Source organism: Letharia columbiana, assembly GCF_014066305.1.
Source record: "Letharia columbiana isolate WasteWater2 chromosome Unknown Sc0000003_s0, whole genome shotgun sequence".
Lineage (NCBI taxonomy): Eukaryota > Fungi > Ascomycota > Lecanoromycetes > Lecanorales > Parmeliaceae > Letharia > Letharia columbiana.
The window spans coordinates 715,335-728,142 of NW_023501039.1; the positions used below are offsets into that span (position 1 = coordinate 715,335).

Sequence of the window (12,808 nt, forward strand, 5' to 3'; positions counted from 1 at the left end):
CGATTTCGTCATCTTACCATCTCTCGTCCTTGTCCCACAGCAGCTGCTTACATTCAGAGAAGCCAGTCTCTCATGGTGGTTGCACATAACAATTGTTGTTCTTGTGTCAAACTCCTGCTCATATAAGTGTAACTGAGCTCCACGACTCGAGTCTGACAAGGAGAACAAAATGTTCTCGACTTCGGTAGGTGGCAGATAATGTACCTGTTTTCAATCTTTGGGCCCAAAACTATATCATGTTCTGTCTGCCTTCCGTCCTCGTAGAACATCATGCATAAGTAGCTTTCGTTTTGTCGTGGCCATATCATGTCTGCTAGGCATCTCAATCTCGTCTACTTGCAGCCCTTCTGAATTTTCCATGAAGCTAATGCCACTTGTCCTGGGCTCTTAGAGCAAGCCATACTCGGCTATCACAGTCCAAATCAATCGTTTGACGAGCGAACACTATGAAGCGGATGATATGAGCGGGATCGTAGACCTGATCGAGGTCATAAGATTGCAAACCGGTGGTCCAACCGAAGCGGCACGAGCGATACGAAAGAAGCTGTAGGCCAAATCGTACATTGGCAACCAGTTTGAGCTTTGCTGAAATGATGTCGCAGTAAATATGGCAGCGTTGATCAACAACTACGAGCTCTCACGGTCCTGGATGGTCTCATCGAAAATGCTGGTCCCCGCTTTCAGCGAGCTTTCGCAGACGAACCATTATTAGAGCGCCTTCGTGTTTGTGCCACAGACTCCTTGTCGGACTCAGAGGTCAAGATGAAGTGCCAAGTATTGTTCAGACAGTGGGCCGTGGCCTACCAATCCACCCAAGGCATGGAGCGCATCGTAGCTCTCCAGAAGCAGCTTCCGAAGAGGAAAAAGCCAGTCACCCAGGCACAGTCGAAAGTACTGCAAGAGACCGAACGAGAAGCAAACGAAGACCCTTTCGGCAGCACTGAAGACGAATCCATGTCTGGCGAGTCAAGCTCAATAGCTTCACCAAGCCTGACTCCCAGAAGTAACGCTGCCGCAAGCATCACGCCAACACCTAAATACCACCCCAAGAAATTGAAGCTTGACAAGCACAGCAAAAGATCGAGATCAAGAACCTTCAATCTTGAGAAGGAGAAGCCGCAACTCCTTCAAGCCATTGCTTCCGCCTCTGTTGCAAGCACCAACCTCATGAATGCCCTCAAGCTCCTGAACAGGGAAAAGCTTCGTGTTAGCGAACACGCCGAGACTGTGAACCGCTTCGAAACATGTAAAGGGCTGCGGCGACAGATATTGCGGTACATACAGCATGTGGAAAGCGAACAGTGGCTTGGTAGCCTGATCAATGCTAACGATAGCCTCGTCGAGGCTTTGATGGCATATGAGATTCTCGACAAGAGCGTCGACGACGATAGCGACAGCGAAGGGCAAGAGTGGAGCGACGACGAGCCAACAGCGAAACCTACCGGGTCGGAGCCAGACAAACAGAAAGATACACAAGAAGCGTTTTCAAAGCTCAACATTGGTAAAAAGCCCAACCAGCCCCATCCGACGATGCTTTTAAACGGGCAAGGTGGGATACGGCATGCTGAGGATGACGATTCTGAGGAAGAGGAAGAAGATGATCCTTTTGCAGACAGTAATGCCGTGCACACGCCAAAGGCTGAACGGCCTGGCATGACTTGGTGAGAAAACCTTTTGCAATCAGGGCAGTCTTGAAAGCTCACACATTGCAGGCGAGAGGTATAGATTCGATTGATGAAGCGATAGTCGCTCGGGTTCAATGTACCATACTTACACCATGCTCTTGTGATGGCTCAAAGCCAATGGCTGCATGCAGAATTATGGATTTCCATGCTTGCTTTTCTAGGTCCCAGCACCTTTGGCTTGGAGATTCTGGCCCAATCCTTTCCCTGCAGAAGCCACCCATTTTCCCTACTCGGTTCTCCGTACCCCCACGCTCCCACTTCCACTTCTCAAATTCATTGTCTCCTCCTCGGCTTCCCTTTTTCTTTCCTTACTCCATCTCACTGCCCTCATCCACATCCCTTGTTTGCGGTCCAACGCGGAAAGCCACCCAGATTGCGAAAAACAGGACGGCAATAGCGAGGATGAAGACCAGCCAGAGCATCGTCCTACATTTCTCTATTGGTAGGTGCATGAGCCAGTGAGACGCCGATGGTGGATTCAGGGAGGACGAGCCAGGGAGACATCGCCTCAAGTCTTCGCAGTCAACTGGTTTCTTTTAGTATCGAATACAAGTCGTGCCGTAAGGTCTTCCAGTATGTAACTCCTGCGATCAGCGTTGCAGCTTGATGTACACAACGAATCAGGGAGCTAGGGTACGGCTTGAGAACCATATCTCACGGGCTCTGTAGGCTACAGCCGGTGTCCGCGGTGGGGATGGTCGGTGATGGAGGGAGAGCGAGGGAGGTTGGGATTGCATGTCATGTCATGTCATGAGAGAGAGTATCAACTATTGGGGCAAAACCCTGGTATGTTTGCGGTCGACGCATCGGGCAAGGAGTTGCAACGGAGAGCTTCGCGGCTGAAAAGAGTGGGATGGACAAAGCCGATGCATCCCATCGGATCGCGACTCCGGACACAAAAAGATTTGCAATCGAGTATCTTGGGCCATGTTGAAATATTGTATCGTGCTTTCTGGGCCAGTGTGCGTCTCGGACAGGGCCACCGGATACCTACCAGCGCCAGGAGGCAAAAACGGACGAAGTGGATCATACGACTGGATCCAGCATGTGGGGAAGTAAACGATGCAGGTAGATGGTAGACATCTGTATAGATCGTATGGTGTATAAGCCAAAGAGGCGCCGGGTACGTGTGCGCATACGTATGTGGGATGCGTGAGAGAGGGAGGGCACAGAGCGTGGGCGAAGAGGCAGAGAGAAAGAGTGCCGTTCAAGACGGATGAAGCAGATGGGGTGGTATGCAGGAAGGAGGAGAGTTGTGGGGAGAGGACTGCGTCTGTCGTAGGCATATTCTGAGAAAGTTCGAGGAGACTGTGAAAGCATGTGAACATTGGAAGTCAGACTCGGAAGACCTGGGAGGTAGAAGGGCATTAAGGGAGGGTGGAATGTGGAAAAGGATAGACGACGAGATTGGGTGCGCACTACCTGGCCGGTTATTATCAGGCCATAAGTCACGCCGATTCAAGGCTTGAACGATTGTACCATATGCATTGTTCTGTTGTATCTGCAGTATGTCTCTGACACGCTAGCTGATGGCCGCGTTGACATGTTCTCAGTGGTCAGGTAACAGAAATCAGTGTACACATTTTCCGCCGGAACACCTTCGCTATAACATTTCCGCTACAACGCTTCGTCAGTTGCTCGTAAAAATGTTGAAGGCTCGCATAAGAACGTTTTCTTCTCGTCTTCTACTAGACGCCCGTAAACGCACTTATTATCCTCCTAGTTGTTTCCACGCCTTCACCTTCCCCTGATGGTAGCTCCATTCTCCTTCCCCTTTGACGGGGGCCTTGAACCCAATGAGCTGTCTCTACCGTTGCAAACAGGCCTTGACCCGAAAGAGGTCTCTCTGCCGTTTCCGTTTGACACCGTCCTCAATCCCAAAGCGGTCTCGCGTCCATTTGGAGTGGCCAGGGGCGAATTCTTCGGCAGCGGTAGCATACTAACGCGACGGCTGCTCGCCAAAGCCGTGCTTGGGCGCTGCGGTCTTGGTCTTACAGATGGACTATCTCCAGTAGGAACATCTGGAGGTGAGCTCGGTGTTAAGCCAAGGCGGATGCTCTCCTTCTTTGACGCGGTAGATGGGGGTGTCTTGTCCTTGAATTTCACCCAATCGGTCGAGTTCGCAGGTGAGGACCATGAAGTTTGACGCGTCCCAATCGAGCTTTGGGCACCAGATGCGATTCGTGGGCGATGCGACATGGTTGCAGTGACAAGAGCGGGTACTGGGGATGAACGACCCAACGGGCTGGGAAGAGCAAGACCAGGGGAATTTAGATGAGATCCAGCGCTGCTCGGAGAGCGGAAAGCCATTGAGCTCCTACGACTAAGCGATAAAGTAGAGTATGGTACTGGCCTTGGTTTCTGACCAAATTCAAAGTGGTCGACGTTTGGAGAAGAATTCCAGCGAGGCTTATTGTCAACTTGTGGCACGCTAGGTCGTTGGGACCAGCATCCTGGCGTAGTTGTAGGCGTAGGTGTGGCCGATGCTTGTTTGGCGTAGGGTGATGGTGATGCACCTCGAGATGAGGACCGACCGTCCGATGTGAAAGACCTAGACATTGGTGTTTTGCGAGGCAGCTGAATCGAGCCAGGCGATCCGGGGGGCATAGTAAAATTACGACGTGCACTGTTCAGGCGGGTGTTGCCATTAAACACAATGCTGCTTCTGCGGCTCAATCCATTCATGCCAGGAGACTCATCACGCTTGTTGCCACTTGTTGGGCCCATAACAACAGAGGATGCAGGCGAGCTGCCGGGGGTGTCAACAGCACTACCATTTGCAGATCGGTCCAAGGAACGGTCCATGGACATGATACTAGAAATAGAGTCACGCAGCTGTTGATTCTTGTTTATGGTCAGATCATCCAAAGCCAGGTTCATGTTTTTCATCTCGGAGTTAGTGCTCTGCCATCTAGCTTTTGTGTCCGACTGCAGCCTTAGAACCTCGCCATTAACAGTGAAACGGTCAGTAACACCTTTGTCAATGATTTCCAGAACCTTCTCAATTGCTGGTCCGTAATGAATCTTCTTTGCCTCATAGGCCTCCACCTTCTTAGCTAGCAATGGAGGATTGCTGTGCTGAGCCCCTACATCGATAGCTTCTTGAAGCTTGGTGATAGCGCGCTCGATTGACTCGCAGAGCTTTTGAGCTTGCCTTCCAGCGTTGCGGAACAGAAGCACCCAACGATCCTCGCCGAGCTCTTGCCTCAGACGTTGAGCATCGTGTTCTAAAATCTTCCACTTCTTCTCTAGGCTTATCCTCCTTGACTCTAACTCCTGGCAAGCTGTAGGCAGCACTGGCTGTGCTTTAGCGTGAAAATTCGACAGAGTCATTGGAAGAAAGTCCAATGACGCCCGAAGTGGCTGCATGCGAGCGAAGAGAGCCAGAAGTCGGTCATCTTCCGGTGCCATGCCGGTTCCTGGCGACTCCATTGGTGAGCTTGGTGGTAGAGCATTTGATAAGCTAATGCGATGGCTTGTTGTCTCCCTCTCGCCCTCTTCCACTATGGTGTCAAGCTCCTGCATGTCAAGAGCTCCGATGCTCTCAGATGGATCTGCGAGCAACGCTTTGTGCCTCGCCTCCTCCATCTCGAAGACCAGTCTGGACAGGTTTTCCACCTCCAAACCGATATCTCCGAGTACAATATTCCATAACTCTTCCCATTCCATTGCCAGTTCAACCTGTCGTTTGATGCCCTTGAGTGACCTCCGCACGCTCTCCCAACCCTCAAGGATTCTCTCCATCTGATCAACGACAGCGGGCAGCTGCTCTTTAGGAATATCCGAGATGTCGTCTCGATCCTGCAGGTCTTCAATCGCTGTGACGTACACCCCAATAAGGCTTTCGAATTTCTCAATCGCCGTTTGAACCTCCCCAAGCCCTTCTCGCCCTCCGGCAGCCGCCCATTCCACATCATCTTCGGCATCAAGTCCACTCAAGACCTCCGTTGCCTTCTGGAGCCATCGTCTGATCTGGTCTGCTGCGCTGCTGAGAGTGGTCGCGGCGATAGGAGCTGTAGGTATGCAGGAGATGCTGCTAGACAACGAGGTCGCATTGGGTAAAGCCAGGGAAGTCAACTGTGAAAGCTGACTTGTGAGCGATATGCGTGAGAGTGAGTATACCGAATTCGCTCGGGATGACCTTATTGAGTTCAAAGAGTTGAAGTACGACTCTGCATCTACTGGCGACACAAGCATCTGCTGCGAGGATATTCCCCCAGAAGATGCCACGGGCTCGTCATCCTCTGAACTGCTGACAGGTAGGATGTCATCTGGCTTCTGCGCACCGGACTTGAATGTTGTGGTGGATCCATTGCGGCCTTTCTTCGATAACCCTGTCAGTATGTTATAGCCCGTCATCATAGACCAGCAGATGTGTCTCTTGTGAACTAATTGTAAAAGTCGTGGTCTAGTTAAGTTTGCATGAAAGGGTTTCCGAAGTGTCCTTCTCTATTTCCCTGAGAGAAAGAAAAGTTTTCTCTTCAAGGTTGTTCCTTTCCACCCAAACTGTACGTTTGCTTCTCTTTTCTCCGCCTGCCGGTAGGATCAGGGAGTCGATTTCGTGGTCAAGCCGCAGCTTTGTTTTTCGAATGAGCGGCTGTAGCACTTTCAAGCAAGATCACTGGAGCTCATACTGCACCACGCTTCATGAGCATCAATGCCGGAACGTTGTGGGCTGGAGCCTCTCTGGCTGGCGGTGTTGGAGGGCTGAGAGTAGGAAGGTCGAGGTTTGTGTTCAGCCGACCAGGTACAGCTTTGATCTCTGAAGATGTGGCAGGAGCTTGTCCCTGTGCGTAGTGCATGAAATTCTCAAAAGCAAGGGGGAAATGCGCTGTTGGGGAAAAGAGTGAACGAGGTTCCCTGCTGGTGTAGGTAGCTGCAGGGGCCGTGTTGAAACCCGATTTCACGCGTTTGAGAGGCCGCAAGAGCTTTTCATCTGATTGCAAGCAAAGCAAGGCAAACGCGATATAAGTGACTTGCTATGCAAGCAAAGTTGCAGCGCGATTTCAGCTAGGGAGTAGAAGTATGGGCAAAGGTCTGTATTTTATGAGGGTTGGCGTAGGTGGGCAATTTCATAGGTTTTGACAGCCGCAGCTCTACGGTTGACCATTGTATCACAGCCCCTCTTGAGTTAAGCACTACGGACGACTTCTGTGTCTAGGCAGGTCTCATCTGCTGCATTTGGATTGCCGTGCATTTGAATTGCCATTCTATGGAGGTCAAGATGGTGAACCGGGGGTATCAAAACAAATCTGTCGTCAGGAAATGGGAACACTGCCCGCCTTGTGCACAGCACCTCTCAACTGATCAAATCTCCAACAACATCTGTTCATAGCCATCATAATCTTCATGATTCATTGCACTCATTCATGCCGGTTCTTTGATCTACGGGAAACATCGTCTGCTGGTTTGGCCGTATTGTTTCTTCCTTGAATTCTTTTGTGAGCTCTTCCCTGACTGTTTTGCTCCATTGAAGGATGGCTGTATCAAAGTCCATCCAAGCCCCACTCTTTGCATTTACCACTCCCGAGACATTGACTTTCAGCTTGGTTTCCCACCGGATCTCGGCCGCTTTGATCCAATAGCGGAGATTCTCAGAGCAGCGGTAGGGTTTGGCGGTGTCGGTATGGAAGGATTTGATGTCGCCAAATTGCCTCCTGGATTTCTTCAACAGAGCATTGTGCAGATGAACTAGGGTCAGCCCGCTCCGTAATGTTTCCAGGAATGGAGTAGGTGTCTGGGCAGAGTCTTCAAAAGCTGTCCATTCGGGTAGGCTGCCCTCAGGTAGGAACGAGCATAAGAAAAGCCACTCTCTTTCACGTTCTCGACCCTGCCAGGACCCTTCAAGCCAAGCCCAGCTGTCTTGGGTTTCTTTCTCCTGCTCCTCCATTGCTGCTTCTTTGCTTAGGAAGGCTTCTATGCCTTCCACCCAATCCTTCATAATCCTCAGTTCTTCCTCCCTCATCCCACCAGCAAAATTTCGGCCAGCCATCCTTTTCAGCACATCGAGAACACTAAGAAGTTCTTCACGTATCTGACGTTCCGACTTGATGCTGTACAGTCGGTGCGGGTCTTCGTGGGAAGTGTAGTAGATTTTCGCAGCGCGAATCGCCAGGGTGACAACATCCAATATGTGCACACCTTGTATCTCATACCAGCCTGATGACTGTGAAAACGACGATGACACGTGGTTTTTGTTGTCTACGTCAGGAGAGTTGCTTTCTGGTTCCAGCTTTCGTTGTTCGTGGTCCTGCTGATTTTGATCTTGAATTTCTTGTAACGCCTTTTTGGCATCAGCCAGAGTGGTCTTGAGATCATGCCTGAGCGTCTCTAAATCTGGTGGCGGAGGGATATACTGGACTCTGTGACTGTAGGTGCTGACTGTTGGTGGCAGCATGAGTGGTTCTCCTGGGTCCTTATCTGCTGCCTCAGAAGAGCCATTGCTGCCGTCTGTGTCTCGTCCTAAGTCTGGGCTGGCACGAATCCTAGGCAGGATATTTGTGGATGGCTTCTCAAAGCCGTTTTTGTTCTTCGATCCTTTTGCCAATTGGCCTCCCTTGCCGTCTAATAAGCCAGTGCGGGCGAAGTAATATTGGAGATGAGCAATGCTGCCCAAGCTAAGAACACTATCTCTGTTCCCAGCCGAAGGGGCGAATGAAACACCTTGTGGCCGGACATAGCCTCTTTGGCGGACAGCGCCAGATGCAGAGACAGAACGAGAGGTTATGGATGGTTGAGAGCCCGTAGAAACCGAGGAAGTGGTTGATGAATTAGCGGAGAAAGATCGACTCAACGGTGGACAGGCAAATAGTGCAGGCGTAGGAGATGTTGACGGAGATGGTGAGGAGTCTCTGGTAAAAGGTGGGGAACAAGAGGCATTGCTTTCGGTTAATGGACTGATTGCCATGACTGGCACAGGCGAATTATTGCTTACATGATCATACATGATTGTGTATAGGCGATTGGGGATATGGACGACCACAAGAAGTGTACAGAGGCATGAACAGGAAGACACTTCACTCAACCATTGATCTTACTGACGAAGCCATTTTCTTGCTTGTTGTTGAACGAAGTGTGGAGTCGGGCCAACAGGGGCACTAGGGTCCAGGGGTGAAACTCAGCGCGACGCGCTTGTAAAGGGACATGCCGGTGTTTAACCTCGGAACGCGTTTTACCGCTATGGCTTGTCCACATTTCTACAGGTTGTGAGTCTGCGAAAGAACATGCACCTTTTCGGTGGAGCGATAGAGCAGAGTGGAATTGTGCCACTATGGATATAGGCAATTTCTTCTAGCTGTGGTGGTGGCTTCTCTTTGGGCTCTAAGCTATGTCCTATCGCTAATTTCCTGATCCATTCGACAGAAAGGATTAGATTCACTGGGTCCCAAAGGATTTCTCTCCTTCCTGCGCATATACCCCAGTCAGCATCGCTTCTTCGATCCAGGAACCCGAGTTCTAGAGAAAATCTGGGAATAGAGAGAACGGGACCCTTCCGAAAGATTCCAGTGACTCTGCTTTGGAACCAAGTAGGAAGAAAACGCTCTGAAATGACAGACCTTTGTCTTGATCTCTTCCTTCTCTACCTTTACTACGTGTGCCGCACCGGGCCCATTGTTGAGCTCTTTGAGGAATGACTTGATGCTGTCTTCCGAGCCTTGCGCTTCCCCAGCTACCTACACAGCCGACTGTTAGTCACTAAATTCGATATATCATCATGTTGACGTTTGGGAAATGGTTCCTTGCGGTATCTTGTTACGTGATAGCCCATCTAAGAGGAATTGTGGATGGAAGAGGTGCAAAAGAGCAAGCAAAAATAGTGAAAGGAGCAGGAGACAAATGAATAACGCTTTGAAGAATTGCCAGGAGCCCGTACCTTGTCGTCCGAAGTGTTCGCAACAAAGCCCGTTAGGTTCAGGGACTTTGCTTTTGATTGGGTGAACGATCTGTCAAGTAAGAAATAGTCAAACATGGCCTATCCTACATTTTGTGAAATTGGCGTTGCAGTATGCCTACCGAAAGTTGACACCTGCTAACAGTCAACAGCCTGAGCTAATCGAGGCCTCAGAATGAGATAATGACAAACCCTGCACTGTGCCATGTACTGTGTAGGAAATCTGTTCGAAGCGAGGATCAGCTGGCTAACCCTCTTCATCAATGCCTCCGCCCATGCATACACGTTGTTGAGACATTGTGCCGGCAGTAGTTGAGAAGAGTCTTTGCATCAATGTACTTTGAGCGTCAAGTCGTGGAGAAATCAGTAGAGCGGTTGCAATGTGCCCTCAATTATCTTTCACGTAGTCTCAGAATTCAGACTCTACTTTTTGGGGGGGCTCCGGAACATTATACTGCCGAGCCGATTCCGTCACAACCCCCCATGTAGAAAGGTCATTGCTGAAACCTGCACGTGACGTCAACTGTACGCGCTGAAACTTCAGTACTTCATTGTCTTCACGAATGCCTTATATTTGGAAAGGTCTTATGAATGGCAGGCCTGTTATCATCTACTAAACTCTCTCAATATCTATCAATGCTCTCTAACGTCGCCTGTTGGGCCCTCCAGTGTTGGCTCGATCGGCCATGCTAACAACATCCCCAATACCAGCCTCTTCTTGCCTCTCTTCTTCCGCTGTGATCTCTTCCCTGCTGTCCCACCATCTAGTCTCCGCTAGATCAAATGCCACCTTCCTCAACTCTTTGATAGAATTATTCGCGCCATCACTCTTGCTATGCAATTTCTCAAGAACAAGCTCTTGCCATGAATTCGAAGTCCTAGAGAAGAATTCGCGAAGACTTTCAAATGCTCGCGGGTGAGGCCTCGTGTCGATCAATGTAGTTTCTGGCTGTTCATCTTCAGTCTCATCCATGTGCTCCTCTGCCAATGGTATTTCCGTAGACTTTGTTGGGATCTCTGTTGGTAGCAGAGCCACACCTGAAGGCGTGTCTCCCTCCATGTCTTCATCTGTTGAACCGAATTCTTCCTCTCCATCGGAACCCGATTCGCTCTCCGAATCGTCGACTTGCCAATTTTCGAGTTCCCTTCTGTAAATTTCTTGAATGCCATCGAGTTTACCGAGATCGACGGCGTGCATCTCATCAAATGTATATTCGCGATCACCGCGCTCATAGGTGCCTCCAAAGATATACAATACATCGCCTTGAACGGCCAGCTGGGCGTTGAACCTGGGATGGGGCATGGTGCTTTGGATTGGTTTGGCTGCCTTAGGCGGCGACCCTTCTGCCTCCATCATGGGCTCTGTATCTATAGTATGTGAATCCGCAATGGTTCCCTTTGTTTCCAGTGCCGCAAGGTTGCGGAGCAACTCAGCTTCATCTGCTTTGCTTCTGCCTCTTCTTGCACCACGATCTTCCATCTGCTTCTTGGGAGCAATTTTGGCTCGCCGCAATGTTAGGGGGAAAAATCTATTACGCTCGATGTTGAATGCAAAAAGTTGGTCGAAGAATTCGCTGTCGATGCCTTCATCGCTCTCTTCGACATCGTGAACTCTTGATGATTTCGGAGTCAGCATTACTCTTGCGGGAGGAGTTCTGGGTCGCGAGACATGTCTTAGGAGCAGAGGACTCTTGAGAGACATCGGACGACTCATAAGACAGCGTGAATGGGGAAGAATTGCCTTGGAGATTATAACGTACCCACCAAACATAATGCCACGACCTTTGTGATAAGCCTGGGTCACGCCTGCTCTGGGTGGATTCGGCGAATTTACCGGTTTCTTGCGACGTTCCCATCGCATTGTTGGGGCAGCGCTGCTTGTTGCATCTGTAGCTGGTGGCTCGATTCGAAGCACCCAAGTGTCTTGATGTATTGTCGGTTTCAAGACCGATTTCGATGATTGAAGGCCTCCTTTAGTCTGTTTGCCAACGGTAGTGTTGGCTTTGACCCTTGAATAGCCGCCAAATAAGACAGCTCCTGCGTCATGTGGAAGAAAGGAGAACGAAGACCTCGCATCAGGCTTCTGAGGCAGCACAGGATTGTGCCACACGTAATTTTGACAGTCATAAACCCAAAGATCTTGTAAATACTTGGTTACCTGGGAAGTATCCTGGAACCCTCCAAACAGGATTATGTAGTTCTAGGTCGATTGAGCAGCTGCTAGCTACCGTAGTCTAGATCTGTGAACTTACTTTATAATATACTAACCTATGTCCGCTTCTCGCAGGCGGGCTCTTACCTTTACTTTCTAGTCTGGTCCACTCTCTAGTGGATGGTTCTAGCCTCCAGAAGTCGTTGTAATGGTAAAAAGTACCCTGTTTCGGTGACGAAAATTCGCCTGATCCCAGATTAGCGAGCCTGATATAGCAAGGGACTCTTTCCTTCGGTTTGATTCCCAGGCGTACCCCCAAATAGATACACGCCGCCTGCATTGCCACCTCGACACCATGCATGCCCACTTCTAGGCAAGGGACTATTGGGGCTCGTCACTTTTCGCCATTCGTCTCTTTCAACGTGGTAGATAAAAAGGTCGTTGAAGAACGAAGCAAGAGCGCCGTTGTAATACTCGCCCCCAAAAAGAAAAAGCTCCTTCACATTGGAAGGTGAGCCGATGAGAGTTGCTGATGAACGAGGAGATGGAGCTTCGCAAAGAGTCTCCGTGACTTTGAGAAATTGGGCTTGCTAATTTCGTGAGTGGCTTGAGACCATTCCAGGATGCCTTAGAAGAGAAGTTACCCACTTGTTTGGCGTACTCTTCTAGCAATGATTCCAGGTCGACATCTTCAGCGTCACTATCGTCCGCTCCTTTGGGCTTGACTTTCTTTTCTTTTTGGGCTGTCTTTTTGCTTTGTTTGGCAGCAACGCGAGCTTTCTTCTCAGCGTCTTTGGATTTCTTATCCTTCTTAGCCATGACCGTTTGATGGACGCACAGTATCACTCAAGGCTTATCAAGCCGGGTATTGAACGTTTGTGATTCTCTAAGACTTTGGGGAAATAAAGATCTGTGCGTATCAAACGCTCAAGTCATCACCAGAGCTGGTCCAAGAAGCGCATATTATTGATGCGTGGAGTCAAATCAGAATGCCTTCTTCAACTCCAGATTCAGATCCTACGACGAATTTCACGTGACTTCGTACTAGCGGCAGAATCCGGAGGGCGCGTCTCGTATCAC

At 50.0% G+C, this 12,808-nt stretch overlaps 5 protein-coding genes across 5 annotated transcripts; 1 reads left to right on the plus strand and 4 right to left on the minus strand.

The window, feature by feature from the left end:
• Nucleotides 1-169: 169 nt before the first annotated feature.
• HO173_001703 (uncharacterized protein) lies at nt 170-1,725 on the plus strand (the record flags this gene model as incomplete). The annotated part of the gene is made up of 4 exons (XM_037303640.1): nt 170-184; nt 392-546; nt 603-1,661; nt 1,713-1,725. 4 exons carry the CDS (start codon nt 170-172, stop codon nt 1,723-1,725), a joined length of 1,242 nt encoding a protein of 413 aa, XP_037169362.1.
• Nucleotides 1,726-1,993: 268 nt separating this feature from the next.
• HO173_001704 (uncharacterized protein) lies at nt 1,994-6,894 on the minus strand (the record flags this gene model as incomplete). Its single annotated transcript, XM_037303641.1, has 4 exons — nt 1,994-2,211; nt 3,626-6,008; nt 6,320-6,664; nt 6,832-6,894. 4 exons carry the CDS (start codon nt 6,892-6,894, stop codon nt 1,994-1,996), a joined length of 3,009 nt encoding a protein of 1,002 aa, XP_037169363.1.
• A 138-nt stretch (nt 6,895-7,032) lies between these two features.
• HO173_001705 (uncharacterized protein) lies at nt 7,033-8,631 on the minus strand (the record flags this gene model as incomplete). Its single annotated transcript, XM_037303642.1, has 1 exon — nt 7,033-8,631. The coding sequence occupies one exon, from the start codon at nt 8,629-8,631 to the stop codon at nt 7,033-7,035; it is 1,599 nt and encodes a 532-aa protein (XP_037169364.1).
• A 428-nt stretch (nt 8,632-9,059) lies between these two features.
• HO173_001706 (uncharacterized protein) lies at nt 9,060-9,874 on the minus strand (the record flags this gene model as incomplete). The annotated part of the gene is made up of 6 exons (XM_037303643.1): nt 9,060-9,089; nt 9,242-9,358; nt 9,559-9,628; nt 9,699-9,711; nt 9,769-9,799; nt 9,860-9,874. 6 exons carry the CDS (start codon nt 9,872-9,874, stop codon nt 9,060-9,062), a joined length of 276 nt encoding a protein of 91 aa, XP_037169365.1.
• Nucleotides 9,875-10,219: 345 nt separating this feature from the next.
• Nucleotides 10,220-12,547, minus strand: HO173_001707 (uncharacterized protein; the record flags this gene model as incomplete). Its single annotated transcript, XM_037303644.1, has 5 exons — nt 10,220-11,189; nt 11,337-11,776; nt 11,829-11,974; nt 12,042-12,318; nt 12,377-12,547. The coding sequence occupies 5 exons, from the start codon at nt 12,545-12,547 to the stop codon at nt 10,220-10,222; spliced, it is 2,004 nt and encodes a 667-aa protein (XP_037169366.1).
• Nucleotides 12,548-12,808: the final 261 nt, after the last annotated feature.